Source organism: Otolemur garnettii, unplaced genomic scaffold (assembly GCF_000181295.1).
Source record: "Otolemur garnettii isolate 467f Iridium unplaced genomic scaffold, OtoGar3 scaffold00018, whole genome shotgun sequence".
Classification (NCBI taxonomy): Eukaryota; Metazoa; Chordata; class Mammalia; order Primates; family Galagidae; genus Otolemur; species Otolemur garnettii.
Genome location: NW_003852413.1, coordinates 23,173,164 through 23,186,167, shown reverse-complemented (window position 1 = coordinate 23,186,167; position 13,004 = coordinate 23,173,164). Strand labels below are relative to the sequence as shown.

General features: G+C 43.1%; 1 protein-coding gene and 2 pseudogenes across 1 annotated transcript; all 3 read right to left on the bottom strand.

The window, feature by feature from the left end:
* Window positions 1-2,121: 2,121 nt before the first annotated feature.
* On the bottom strand, window positions 2,122-7,708 carry KRT12 (keratin 12). Its single transcript, XM_012802903.1, has 8 exons — window positions 7,112-7,708; window positions 6,647-6,729; window positions 5,592-5,748; window positions 4,189-4,350; window positions 3,969-4,094; window positions 3,626-3,846; window positions 2,733-2,803; window positions 2,122-2,219 (listed from the first exon to the last, which is right to left on the bottom strand). The coding sequence occupies exons 1-8, from the start codon at window positions 7,706-7,708 to the stop codon at window positions 2,122-2,124; spliced, it is 1,515 nt and encodes a 504-aa protein (XP_012658357.1).
* On the bottom strand, window positions 5,125-5,329 carry LOC111724066 (annotated as a pseudogene).
* A 3,266-nt stretch (window positions 7,709-10,974) lies between the features above and the next one.
* LOC105886656 lies at window positions 10,975-11,456 on the bottom strand (annotated as a pseudogene).
* Window positions 11,457-13,004: the final 1,548 nt, after the last annotated feature.

The window sequence follows — 13,004 nt, the reverse complement described above, 5'->3', positions numbered from 1 at the left end:
TATCCTGTCACTTCTTCAATCTGCTCTCTGTGTATCATGGGAGGCAACTACCCAAGGGCATGAGGAGGAGGCCAGGGTCATTGGACCTTTCAGAGGCTACAAGGCATAATCAATGTGTAGATGGTGTTTAAAGCCACAGGATTGGATGGATTTGCCTGAGTGGGAGTATAGAGAGAAGACAAGGACAGAGCCAGCATTCAGAAGTCAGAGAGAGAAGTCTGAGAAAGCACATCTAGTGAAATGGTGTCTCTGGGAGCCCATGGACAAAAATACTTCCCAAAGAAGGAGATGCTGAGAAACCAAGGTTCGCACTAAGAAATGACCACTGCGTTTGTCCTTGTGCAAAACTCTTTCTGTGTCAAATCTTACACTGTTCAGATGTAGTCATAGGGAAGACAGATGGTATTTAAAACAGTTACTATTTGCAGGCACCTTTGAGTACCAGGGAGGTGGCGTCACTTACTACTTGAGGACTGTGGACCTTGTTTACTAGAAGACCTTGATAATGTCTTTGGGCCTGAAAGGTAAAGGTCTCCTAAGAGGTGTGTTAGAAAGTGGGGGCTAAACAGAGAGAGCGGAACGTACACTGAAGTGAGATGAATGGAGTGCTCAAAAGTAGGAAACAGACGGGTGACTTGAGAAAGCCGCATACCGAGGCAAGTCGGCTTAAACTGGCAGGAGAGCCCTGGGTTCGCTTTTGCACTCGGCTCTGGAATTTCTCCAGGCACGACTCCTCCCTCTCCCTGCTGTTCCTTCCCACTCCTTGCCCACCACTTCCCCTGGTTTCTTCATCCCACTTTGGATCCACACAGTAAATAACAGGACACGAATACTGAGTAGTTTCTGGGAGCCGGTACTTTCTAGGATCCTGGAGTTTTATGGATACTACCTCGTTCACTCTTCACGAAACCCATGCTGTGAAGCAGGTACTGTCATCGTGGTCATTCCCACTTTAGGAAACTGAGGCACACAGAGGTTATGAAGTTAACTATTCAGTAGCAGAGCCAGGATTTGAGCCCAGTCTGGTGTGAGAGCGTAGGCTCTTACTCATTAAATCCTGTTCTTGTTTACCATTGGGGGTTTTCAACTTGGCAACCCAGATGGAACCATCTACTCAGGCTGAGACTTTGCCTTCTGCCCGACACAGAAAACGACTTGTGTTATTGACTTGTGGGTCTGACTCACCACAATGGAACCCCACTTGGCCTTGCTGCTGCCAAATAGGAAAAAGTAAGAGCAAGGCAATGTTAGCTCACGGCCCTGTGTCTTTTCACACGTGTTCTCCCCGTTCCCTTTCTCCCTCATCTTCCTGGCTGATGTCTGTGTGTGGCATTTCATTGCCCCCTGACACATCGGCTGCTTCTCCTCCAAGTGTCCTTTGAACTTCTGTCTGACCCATTTCACTGTATCGCCGTTCCTGCTGGATGCCTGCCTCTGCCCTCAATTGTGTCCTCAGGCAAGGACCATATCTTCCTCCTCACTGAGTCTCCACGCTGGCAGACTAGAGGGGCTCAATCAGTGTTTCTTGACTGCATGAAGGAAGGTGCAAGAAAATGCGCGGGACAACTGTTACTCCCTGTGTGGGACAACATAATTTTGCTACAGTGTTGATGGGTTGCTGTAAAAAGGATTGAACTTCTAAAACAATCTTCTTAATCTCCAACCTGGCGTCTTTGTCCCAGTGTTCATCTACTTTATTAGAACATCATACACCTCTCTCTATGCCATGGGCATTATTGTTGGAATCAAGAAGGCACACATTTCACCTTATTATTTTTCATCTTTTATTAAAATCAACTCTGTTAAAACAATGCTACTTGATCAAAGCTCTGTGATTCAAAAATTGTTCCAGGTCACCAGGAGAAAGTTCATTAAAAGTCTACTCCAGGTCCAGAAAGACGTAGGGTGATTTTTTGTTTGTTATAAATCAGTGTAGCCACAATGATTTGTGATTCAAAGTTGTCTCAGAAGGGCAGAAAGGACTCAATGTGAATAGAGGATTGAAAGAAAATGAGAAAGAAAAGTAGAGATTGAATATAGCATCTCACTCTGAAAGGAATAATTTCTGTTTGTAAAGTCTTTGTCCCTAAGGAGACCACATGGGGTAGATGTTCTGAAAATTTACATCGGTTCTTCGATTTCCTGAACTTGGGATGAGACCACTTCACCATTCACCATCTCCTGCACAACTGTCTTGATTTTTCGTTTTTTGGTTGGGTCTAAAGATAAAAATGGAATAAAAGGGGTAAAAATTAGTGTTTTAAATATCAATCCAAAATTGGCTGTTGGTCAATTTAAACTTCTAATCAAGTATTGGTTGATACAATCTATCAAACTTAAAGAAATGACTTAACTTTCAGAAATGACTTCTATAATCTTAAAAAAAAATCTTTCTTTCCAATGAAAGGAAAATGTATTTTGTATTGCTTGTGCAGAAGTGAAAATATTTTTCTTTTTAAGCATTTTAAAGCTGATTATGGTGCTCATAATACCTTGTTGAAGATCAGTTTTGTTTTTTTTTTTTCCATCCTGGGCTTGCAGAAAGTTTTAATACAGTACAAAATACTCATTTTGCTGCTTTTCCTTTAGAAAAAGCATTTTTTTCCCAGAACATAAATATACTTTAAATTCTTAAGAATGATTCAACAGTCAATTCAAATTACAGTTTTAATTGTTAATAGATAGGATTGTTAATAAATACTCTCTAAGTGATTCTTGGAGACTCTGCATACCTTTCGAGGAGTCAATTGACTGTGCTTGAGACTTGGAGTCTGGCACAAATAGACTTTCCTCCAGACCATCACTGCAAGAAAAGGAAGGAGATGATATCAGAAAGTGACACAACCTAGAAATTACTGAAAGATCTAGTCTCAGGAATTAGATTTCCCAATTTACAGTCCTGAGCTCTTCCCACTAGTCAGATTGGTAGTACTCTGTAGAAAGCAGAGCAGGAGGTTCAGATCAGATGGCTACTGCCCAATGTGTGGTGCTTAGCATTGGGTTATTGATATCAGAAATGGACCAGCCCCAGCCACACTGCAACAAAAATAGCCAGGTGTTGTGGTGGGCACCTGTAGTCCCAGCTCCTTGGGAGGCTGAGGCAAGAAAATCACCTAAGCCCGAGAGCTAGAGGTTGCTGTGAGCTGTGGTGCCACAGCACTCTACTGAGGACGACAAAACGAGACTCTGTCTCTGAAAAAAAAAAAAAAGAACTGCTTGTCTCTTAGGTGCTTGTGAGAGTTCTTTCCTAGTACAGGGATCAGCCCTTGGTGATGCACGTTTTTGACCAGTCTATCATTTGGTCATTAAATTTATTTATAGTAAAAAAAAAAAAAAGAAAGAAATGGAATGGGTGATTTTTCTGGCACATGGAAATATTCTTTCACAATATGCCTCTGACTGTGGTGCCTTTGCTCATCGTAGTATTTCATGAGTTATTACGTAAGATAATAGGTAAAAACACTTTGCAAAGTGTAGAGCATTTAGCAAAGCTGAGGCATAGCTTCACTAGCTTTGTGATTATCTGTCAACTCTTGAAATATCCCTTCTATTGCCGCAAAAAAGTGTCTGGCGTCTCTCTTGGGTCAGCCCTTGAATGCATTTCCACCCTCAGTTGTCTATTCACCCCTGGGCCTCCCCGTCCAGCAGGCGGCGGTAGGTCTCGATCTCCAGCTCCAGGCGGGCCTTGACGTTGAGCAGGCGCTGGTGGTCGGAGTTCTGGCGCTCGGCGTCCGCGCGCACCTGCAGCAGCTGCGCCTCCAGGTTGCCGATGAGCTGCTGCACCTGGGACAGCTGGCCGCAGTATTCGCCCTCGGCTTCCGCCAGCGAGTCCTCCAGGGATTTCTTCTGCACGTGGGAGGGAAATGGAGACATAACAATGGAGGGGATCCAAGGGTCTAAGGTAATTTGGATGCAGCGTTCTCTTTGCAGGTGGGAACGACGCCGCGTCTTGCTGCACGCGAGCCTACCATGGCGAGCTGGGACTGGAGCTCGATCTCCAGGTTTTGAACAGCGCGCCTCAGGTCGGTGACCTCGCTCTTGCTGGACTGAAGCTGCTCGGTGTTGGTGCTGATCTCCTTCCGGAGCTCCCCGCTCTGCGAACAGCAAAGAGGGCGGAGGGGACGCGGTCGCTCAGAGGTCTTTCTGCGAATGCCTCTAATCAAAGCCTTCTGTTTCTGTCTGTCTTACCTTTTCGATGAACCAGGCTTCTGCGTCCTTGCGATTCTGCTCAGCGATGGCTTCATACTGCGCCCTCATGTCGTTGAGCAGCCTGGTGAGGTCCACTCCGGGGGCGGCGTCCATTTCCACGCTGACCTCGCCAGGGCCACCCACTCGGAAGCTCTGGAGCTCCTAGGGACAGCACGGGAGGGGGCGATGCAGGGACCTTTTGGGACATTTTGTGGCCCCTAGGTACTTTTACCTTCATAGCTTTTTTCACTATAAAAATACATCAGAAATTCTAATTTATGACTGCGTTGGTATAAAGACAAATATATTGGTACAATCTATTAAAACATTTTTACCTGAACAAAGACTTGTTTTTCTTCTGAGTTTACAATTTAAGGCATAGTCTACGGGTCCCTACAATTATCACAGGACCTGGGGTTGGGCCCAACGTGCCTAACGGACAAAGGGGCTCCGCTTCTTGAGGGCTCAAACAGCCTACAGGAAAGAAGGCTGGGGTGCTCATCGCTGGGGTTTCACCTACGGCTGCCGAGCCACAGGCTGCAAACAGTACCTAGGTTTGCACACCTAGGTTTCCATGACCACATGGTGGTCATGGAAAAGCCAGTAGGCTCTTTGGAAGCCGATTTGGAAGTCTCTTGGTGCACCAGCCTATAATATCCACTGTAGCACATCAGCGTTCTCTGTTCTCGTGTGTGAATTTACACTGGGTATAGCCAGTTTCTCTAACATAAATAACATTATATATATATTGTTATGTCACATATATATATTATTGGTAGACTTTTGTTTTTTAACTATTAAAATACCATATATATGGTATTATTACTATTATTTTAATAGTTACATATATGTAACTATTAAAATATCATATATATATATATATACCTACCCTACCAAAACCCTACCAAATTAGGATGATTAAAATTCTATTTTTTTCTGTGTTCCCTCCCTCTTACTCCCTCAAAGGAAGAGAAGAATGATCATCAATGGCAAATGGCAATCATGGTAAAGCAACACCCACAGCCGGCTTCATGCTCAGGAGTGAACACTGACCACTTCCTTGTGATTTCCAGGGCTCTACCCATTCAGAGAGACTTCTCTAGTAAAGAACTATAGAAATGATCCCTGAAAGTATAGTCTTAGGATGATTAAAATTCTTATTGTCATTACCTTATAATGAAAACGGCAAAATCAGAAAGTGCCTTATTTGTTAAACCTCAACAGGCCCACTCCTGCCACCACTGCCATCCCCCTCCCCCCCGAAACCCAAAAGAAATGGCCATTTTAACTGGGAGGTAATGTAGCCTCCATACGTGTCCTAACTTCAGCTTTGTCAATTTGACGGTGTAATTTTTGGATCTGGGAGGAAAAATAAAACCTGGCAGGCTGTCCTGCTGACTCACCTCCTCGTGGTTCTTCTTCATGTAGGCCAGCTCCTCGTTCAGGCTCTCGATCTGCATCTCCAGGTCACTCCTGGCCAGGGTCAGCTCGTCCAGCACCCGGCGCAGGCCATTGATGTCGGCCTCCACGCTCTGGCGCAAGGCCAGCTCGTTCTCATACCTCAAAGGCAAGTGCAGAGCAGCTCAGGGAATCAGCATGGCTATTTGAATAAGGCCCCTACCATATTCAGGGCTGTGTAGTGTGCACTTCCTCGGTGTGACGTTTCCCGGTGGCAGCATTGCAGTATATGAGGCAGTCTTTGTTTTTGGTCACATTGATACTTTTCTATCACCAATAAACCCAACAGCACTTCATGCCAGGGACACATTTCCCGATTGGCTGCCTGCCATGCCTGTGTGTCACCCTGCCCCTCTCTAGGTAACTTCCTAACCGCATCCTAAAAGCAGCTGAGTAAAGTAATAGTTACTGTTTTTACTGAACATTTCTTATGAGCTCATTGAAAACATTGATACTTCTTTAGTAGTTTTCACCAAGATTTTATAGGTGTGGAACTGTCATGACCCCTGCAACTTACCCCATGTGGAAATTTTGTGAGTTGTAAAGGAAATTAGTATTTCATCCTGATGTCGGTGAGGGTGAGGTGGAGGAGAGGGGGTAGGAATATAGAAATAAGTGCACGGCTCATCTTTCAGTGGCATGTTGCATCACGAAAACAATGGTTTCATTTAACCCCGTGGCAAGAAATTATTAATTCATTTTGATACACTGAAAATGGAGGTTTAGGAAGTTGGTGGGCTTACGGTGTTGGTTGCATCAAGAGTCAATAGCACATTGACTATGGGGAGCCAGAGCCCTAGGTTTAAGCAACTCAGAATTTAAGGACATTAAATGCAAATTGCATTTGGTTCTCATTACTTTCTAGAATACCCTATGTTGAATTTACTAAAACATTAAGGGTATGGAGCATGTGAAAGGTCAACACTATCAATGAAAGCAGGAAAACGGAATGAGAGGAAATAGAGGAGCGTGTCAGAGGTCATCAGTCTGTTTGGCTCACTTCATCCGGAAGTCCTCAGCAGCCAGTCTCGCGTTGTCAATCTGCAGGAGGATCTGGGCATTTCCAATGTTGGCAGAAATGATCTGGCAAAATTAGGGGAGACCCAAGATGAAGCCCTGAAATGCTAGTATTATACAAATACATTTTTGACACACAGGTTACCATGGTGGCGTTAAACAGCATTTCATTAAGAGTTTAAGGCAGTTTCACTTATTATCATAAGATAATATATTTATAAAATAATATGAAAAAATTAGCATACATTTCCTACAGGAAGATAGTAGAAATACAATCTCTTTATAGTAAAAATGAGAAAACAGAACTAAACATCCTGGGCTGAGAAAATTTATCCAAGTACAGTTGAATTGAAAAAATATCAAGTTGCAGGGGGTTATCACTGTGAAACATTGTAATAGTCAAAAAGAAAAATAATCCCCAAAGTGCCTCCAGAAAACATCTTCTTACCTTATTCCTGAGGTCTTCAATCAGCGGGTAATATTTACTATAATCACTCTGTGACGCAGGGTCTCCAGTCCCAGTTCCTCGTGTTTCATACCATTCTCGAATTTTGTTTTCTAGCTCAGTGTTAGCTTCCTCTAGAGCTCGAACCTTATCCAGGTAGGAGGCTAATCTATCATTAAGATTTTGCATGGTTTCTTTTTCTGATCCAGAAAGAAGGCCTCCATCATTGCCAGAGATAAGACCTAGGGAGGCACTTCCAGAGCTTCCCCCAAATCCAATTCCCAGCCCTCCAAAGCCACCTCCCCCCAGGGCTCGCCCATAACCGCTGCCCAGTCCTCCTGCCAAGGAGCTTCCCAGTCCTCCTGCCAAGGAGCTTCCACAGCCACCACCAAAACCAGAGCTAGAACCAAACATGGAAGCAGCAGAAAATCCTCCCCCATAGCCGGCTCCAAAGCCAAAGGCGTTTCCCCCATAGCCATTTCCAACACTGGAAGCAGACATGCCCCTGGGTCTGCCCACTATCCCACTCTGCGCAGACAGCCGCCGGGACGGCCCGGAGGTGCGCACTGAGAGTAACACGCTGTTGCCTGGGAGATCCATAGCGTGGGGAAGGTGTCAGCAAGCCCCGGAGGTAACCTTTTATAGGTTGCGAGATGGGTGTGGCAGTTGAAAAGTTCACTCTCTGCATCCAAAACCAGGTGCCTCCCCCACTCCTTTTTGGCCAACTCAGTGAGTATATGATTTATGTGTAATGAAAATTCATTGATATAGAAATAATTGAATGATCTTTTCCATTAGATCTTTGCTATACTAAAAAGAAAGCTGGGTGGAGCAGAGTTAGGTTGTCATAAGGAATCATTCTCCAAATTATTCTACTGCCTATATTCTCAGCACTGCCCCATGTCTTACACAGAGCGGGAAAGCAGTGAGTGATTATTGAAGGAGAAATTAATAAGCACTTCTTCCTAAGCCTTTAGCTTTTAGAAGTTCTTCCCTTATTTTTCCTATTTGTCTCCTTTAGAAGACCCAGTGTAGCCATCCAATGATGATCTAATATAGCTTCTAGTGGAATGTAGTTCCAGAGAAGCTGTGACGAGCACTGGGGAAGGTAGGGAATAAGTTCGTTTTCCAGACTGATATTAGAATCGGAATTTTTGAATATTTAAAAACTTGTCATTAGGACATGGCATGGTTTCATTTTTCTGATTCAGAAAAGAAGACTTCTTAAACACTGAAAAGTGCCATTTTCGAGTAAGAATTGGTCTTCTTGGTAAACCTCCTGAAACCAGGGGCCTTGTCTAATCTCCATCCACCACTTATTACGTGTATTCCGTCTGCAGGTATTGCCTGTAATAGTTGCTCAGTAACTGTGCTGACTGGATGAATGGGTTGGGTGACAACTTCAAATTGATAATTGCCCATTAGCAATAGGGAGAAAGAGGAAACACTATTCAAAGTAATAAATGATTAAATCCCCAAGTTTGAGAAGCCATCTCTCTGTACCTTTCTTTTATACTTTCTACTTTTTAAGTTCTTTTGGGATACATCATGGCCAATTAATTCAGATAAAACTTTCAGTATTAAAAAAATTATACATACCATTCTTAAAGAAGACTCTAAGCAGGCTTTCTGTACATTTTAAAGTGAGGCTTGAATCTATGTGGTAAAGACTTAATTTCTCTTCAATATTATCAGATATCTGTGAGGCCAGTGAGAGATTACTTACTTAGTACGTACAAGTAACCATAATATTTTGTAAATATTTGGCCATTATTTAAGATTTGGCTGCACTTTTTGCTTCTTTTAACTGATACAATAACTTGATGTTTGGGGACCATTTTTTTCTTCGATAGCAGAAATAATAAAGACATAAGCCTGTAACTGTTATATAACTTGAATTATGTCAAAATTGTCTGATCTTTTTGAAAACTAAACCAGGTATTTCAGTCAAGCCCACATGAAGGTGTTTAAGTACTGCTGCTGCTGTTAGCACCATCTTCAGTTTTTAGTCCATTTGCCCAGCGTCTTATACAAAGTCAGCATTCAAGAAATGCTTATGGAATTGATTTAGCTCTTGAATAAATCAAGCTGCTGGGTCATAAATGTGTTATGCATGAGAAAAATTTTTCAAAAATTAAAAAAGGGAGTGTTGATATAAAGGCAAATTGCCTGGTATGTTAATTTAAGTAGTAAGGGGTTCCAACATACAGTGTAGGCACATTTAGATGTTACTGTCATTCTAATGGTGACACACACTCCAATGTCTTTGCTTGGTGCTGGTGTGCAGGTGCCCCTGCAAAGGGAGACTCTGCAGCCCCTGCTGCTTCACCTTCCCCTGGGAGTCCTTTTTCCGGAGAATGCTCCTTTCTCTGGCCTTCATGGCTTCAGTTAGTTTCACAATATTCAGCAGTTGTTTGGCCTTTGAGGAGTCAGACTAACTCTTGAGGGATTCCAGATCTGTAGCCTGGGTTCCTCCATTCAGTGCTGCCTCCTTCCCACACCAATATCCAGATATTTTCTGCCCTGATTCCAGCCTTCCTTAAGGGAAACAGTCCTGGGGGTCTTGTTGCTCAGTGGTTAGGGCACTGGCCACATGTACCAGGCTGGTGGGTTCAAACATGGCCCAGGCCTGCTGAACAACAACAATAACATAGCCGGGCATTGTGGTGGGCACCTGTAGTCTCAGCTACTAGGGAGGCTGATGCAAGAGAATCGCTTGAGCCCAAGAGTTAGAGGTTTCTGTGAGCTATGACGCCACAGCATTCTACAGAGAATGACAAAGTGAGACTCTGCCTCAATTAAAAAAAAAATAAAAAAGGTGAATAGTCCTGAACCAGAGCTGGCTGTGCTCGCCAGGGAGTTGGGGACAGACAGATGTGCAGAGGTCACACTTAAAGTCCATGGCAAACTCCATGGGGAATACTCAGGATCAGTTTGGGCCGATGGAAGGACTGTTTGGCCTTTTTTTTTTTTTTTTTAAATCACGTTCCCAGGGCAGACATGGCAAAATCCAATTAGAGCTTCCTTTTATCTTATTACATAAGGGACACGTGTGAAGGGAGAGATTTTCCTCCAACCTATTCACATCACAAACAGCAAGCAAGCAGGATTTCTAAATAAAGAGGTCTTAAGAAAGAGATTTGCAGAAGCTACACATTTGCTATAGCTGTGGGAGGGATGCGGCAACCCCAGGCAGACTCAGCTGGAGGAGAAAGGCCACAGTCCATTTGTTTCACTTCTTGAGGGAATGGAAAGTGGTTCAGTGGGAATGCCAGTGACGTCAGCTCCATATGGAGATTTTACCGAGGATGCCTTAAATCTGCATCATAAGCATTGTGGGTGAGCTCGCCTTCCTTTGAAATGTTACCAGCTACGGTGTCCTTAGTGTTCTCTAGGCACCGGGCCAGGTGAATGACAGACATTATTTTTTAACCTTCATGATAACATCCTCTTCTTCTTCTTTTTTTGGGAAAGATTTGTTTTATTTCTACTGGGGAAAGGAGAAGGATAGATAGACCTGTTTTCCAATTTGCTCTTTACCGTACACATGCATACCGACATGCAGACATTCACATACACACACCAAAAAGACTCCAACAAAAAATAAAGCAAGAAACCCAGGAGTTAAAAACCAACACACCCTCACACTTCACCAATGCTTCATATTTTGACCAAAAGAACAGATCCTGGGAGGAAGTGCAAAATGCACAAATGACCGAAAAATGCTGAACAGGATTATTAATACACAAAATATTTATATTCCTGCACTAGCAACAGCTGATGTTCTTGTGTCTGTAAAACTTTGGAACCACAGAGCTGATTTGTTAAAACTAGTCCATTCCAGCTTCCAAAAACCAGAAGAAATTTTAGTTAGTTTCATTCTTCGATCCCTCATTCAAGTTTTCTGTAAGATCTGGAACATCATCCTTCTCCTCATCAACGTCTTCTGGTTTTGGTGCTTTGCTGTGCAAGATGTGCCGTGGGAACTGTTCAGCTAACTTCCTACGGCTTGTTAAGCTGTCAGCACCAAGCTGACTTAATATTCCGGGAAGCATTTCTGTGATCGGTTTAGCTTTTGCATGACCGGTAATTGCAAAGGTCTTGGTGGAGAGGGAAGCTTGGACTTCGGGGTTGTTGAAGTGAATAACTGTCCCGTCGTCTTTAATCACATTTCCTCTTCAATACCAGCTTTATTGTTCATGGCCAGTTTTTTTTTTTAAAGAGAACTCTGAAGCTTTTTGTCATCAGTTCTAGCCGTCCTATGTACCACCTTCTTCCTTCTGGGAGCTGTACCCTTGCCCCCTATCTGGACCTGAGCCTGATGCTTGGCTAACTGTTCTTGATTCATGCTGTTGGTGAATCTGAAGCGGGGACGGTCCTCCCACAGCAGCATGTGGCAAGACCAAGATGCATGGTAACTTCCTATGGTGGTAATTTCATCCTGTTTTACAGACGAGGGCTCTGAAGGTCAGGATGTTAAGTGACTTATTTAAAACCACATATCCAGAAAGTGGCAGAGAGAGGATTCAGGTCAGCAGGGCCTTCTATAGACACCACACCTCTGCTGCTGACGGCGACAACAAAAGGGGCATAGGACCTCTCCAGCTCCTCTAACTGCGAGGCTGAATTTCTGCCCAGAACATCAACCGGAAGTTGGGCTTTTTCCTTTTATTTATTTATTTTTTTGAGACAGGGTCTCGCTCTGTCACCAAGGCCAGAGTGCAACATTGTCATCATAGCTCACTGCAACCTCAAACGCATGGGCTCCAGTGATCCTCTTGCCTCAGCCTCCCAAGTAGCTGGGACTACAGAAGTCTCACCACCATACCCGGCTAATTTTTCTAATTTTTTTTTTTTTTTGCAGAGACAGGAATCTTGTCTTGCTCCTGCTCAGGTTGGTCTTGACTCCTGATCTCCAGCCGGTATGCTGGGATTATAGGCATGAGCCACTGTGCAGCTTTTTTCCTTTTAAAATAGCTTTCTCTTTGAATTCCCAAGGTGTAGGGAGTGAGACCCAGAGAATGACATTTCATGGCTTATGAGAAACTATGCCACACATGGAATTCTGCAAACTTTAGCAAATGTGTTTTTAGTTATAGCTTTGACCTGTAACCACTCTCCAGAGATCTTATACAGCACAAGTTAAGCTTGTATTCCCTACACGGGATGTGACATTATGGTTAACTATTCACCCATAAGCAGTGGCCCCTTTTCCCCACAACCCCAAGACAGAGGGATTGCATTTTGCTGTCCTAGAATGAAAACAGAAACTATTACTTGCGTACAAAGTCGAAGGGACTGTGCCAAATTAAAAACTGAACTTAGTGGCATGGTCCCATAATACAGGAATATGATTCACTTGTATTTTTGAACTTGGAACCAATTTTGTACTGAAATGAATACTTTTCCACTCTAATGCCTTCATGTCGATTTTAAGTAATCTTGCTCAATATCTGTACATTTTATTTATACATTATATGTTTGTGTTTCTATGCCTATTATGTGTTATTTTAGACTAAGCTGCTCAGTAAGGGACATTATGTTTAATTTACTTTTTATCCCGAGTCCTATAGCCTCCTGCTTGGCTGAACTTCATCACTATACTCCTGAAGTTATTTCACTTGAAAGAACTTAATTCTTAATGTGTTTAAATGTGTCAGTTAAAATTCATCTCCTTTGAAAGTGACTATGCCTTAATTTACTGGTATGCTTTGACCAAGAGTTATTCTGAATTCATTTATGAACGGGGAGCCATTTCAGAAGTTGAAAAGAGATATATTTCTTCTTCAGTGACTTTTTTGGGGAAATAAATTGAAGTCAAGAGAAAATAATTTTCTTTGACAGCTGCATAAATGTATAGGCAGAAGGGAATGTAAAAAAAAAAAACCAAAAACCA

What these genes read in the sequence shown, in the direction of transcription:
- KRT12 (XM_012802903.1), bottom strand. Translation starts at nt 7,708, where the DNA reads ATGGATCTCCCAGGCAACAGCGTGTTACTCTCAGTGCGCACCTCCGGG. An exon ending in TTGAAGACCTCAGGAATAAG is followed by an intron (nt 6,730 to 7,111) that starts GTAAGAAGATGT and finishes TAATTTTGCCAG; the next exon opens with ATCATTTCTGCCAACATTGG. An exon ending in GTCAATTGACTCCTCGAAAG is followed by an intron (nt 2,220 to 2,732) that starts GTATGCAGAGTC and finishes TTTTATCTTTAG; the next exon opens with ACCCAACCAAAAAACGAAAA.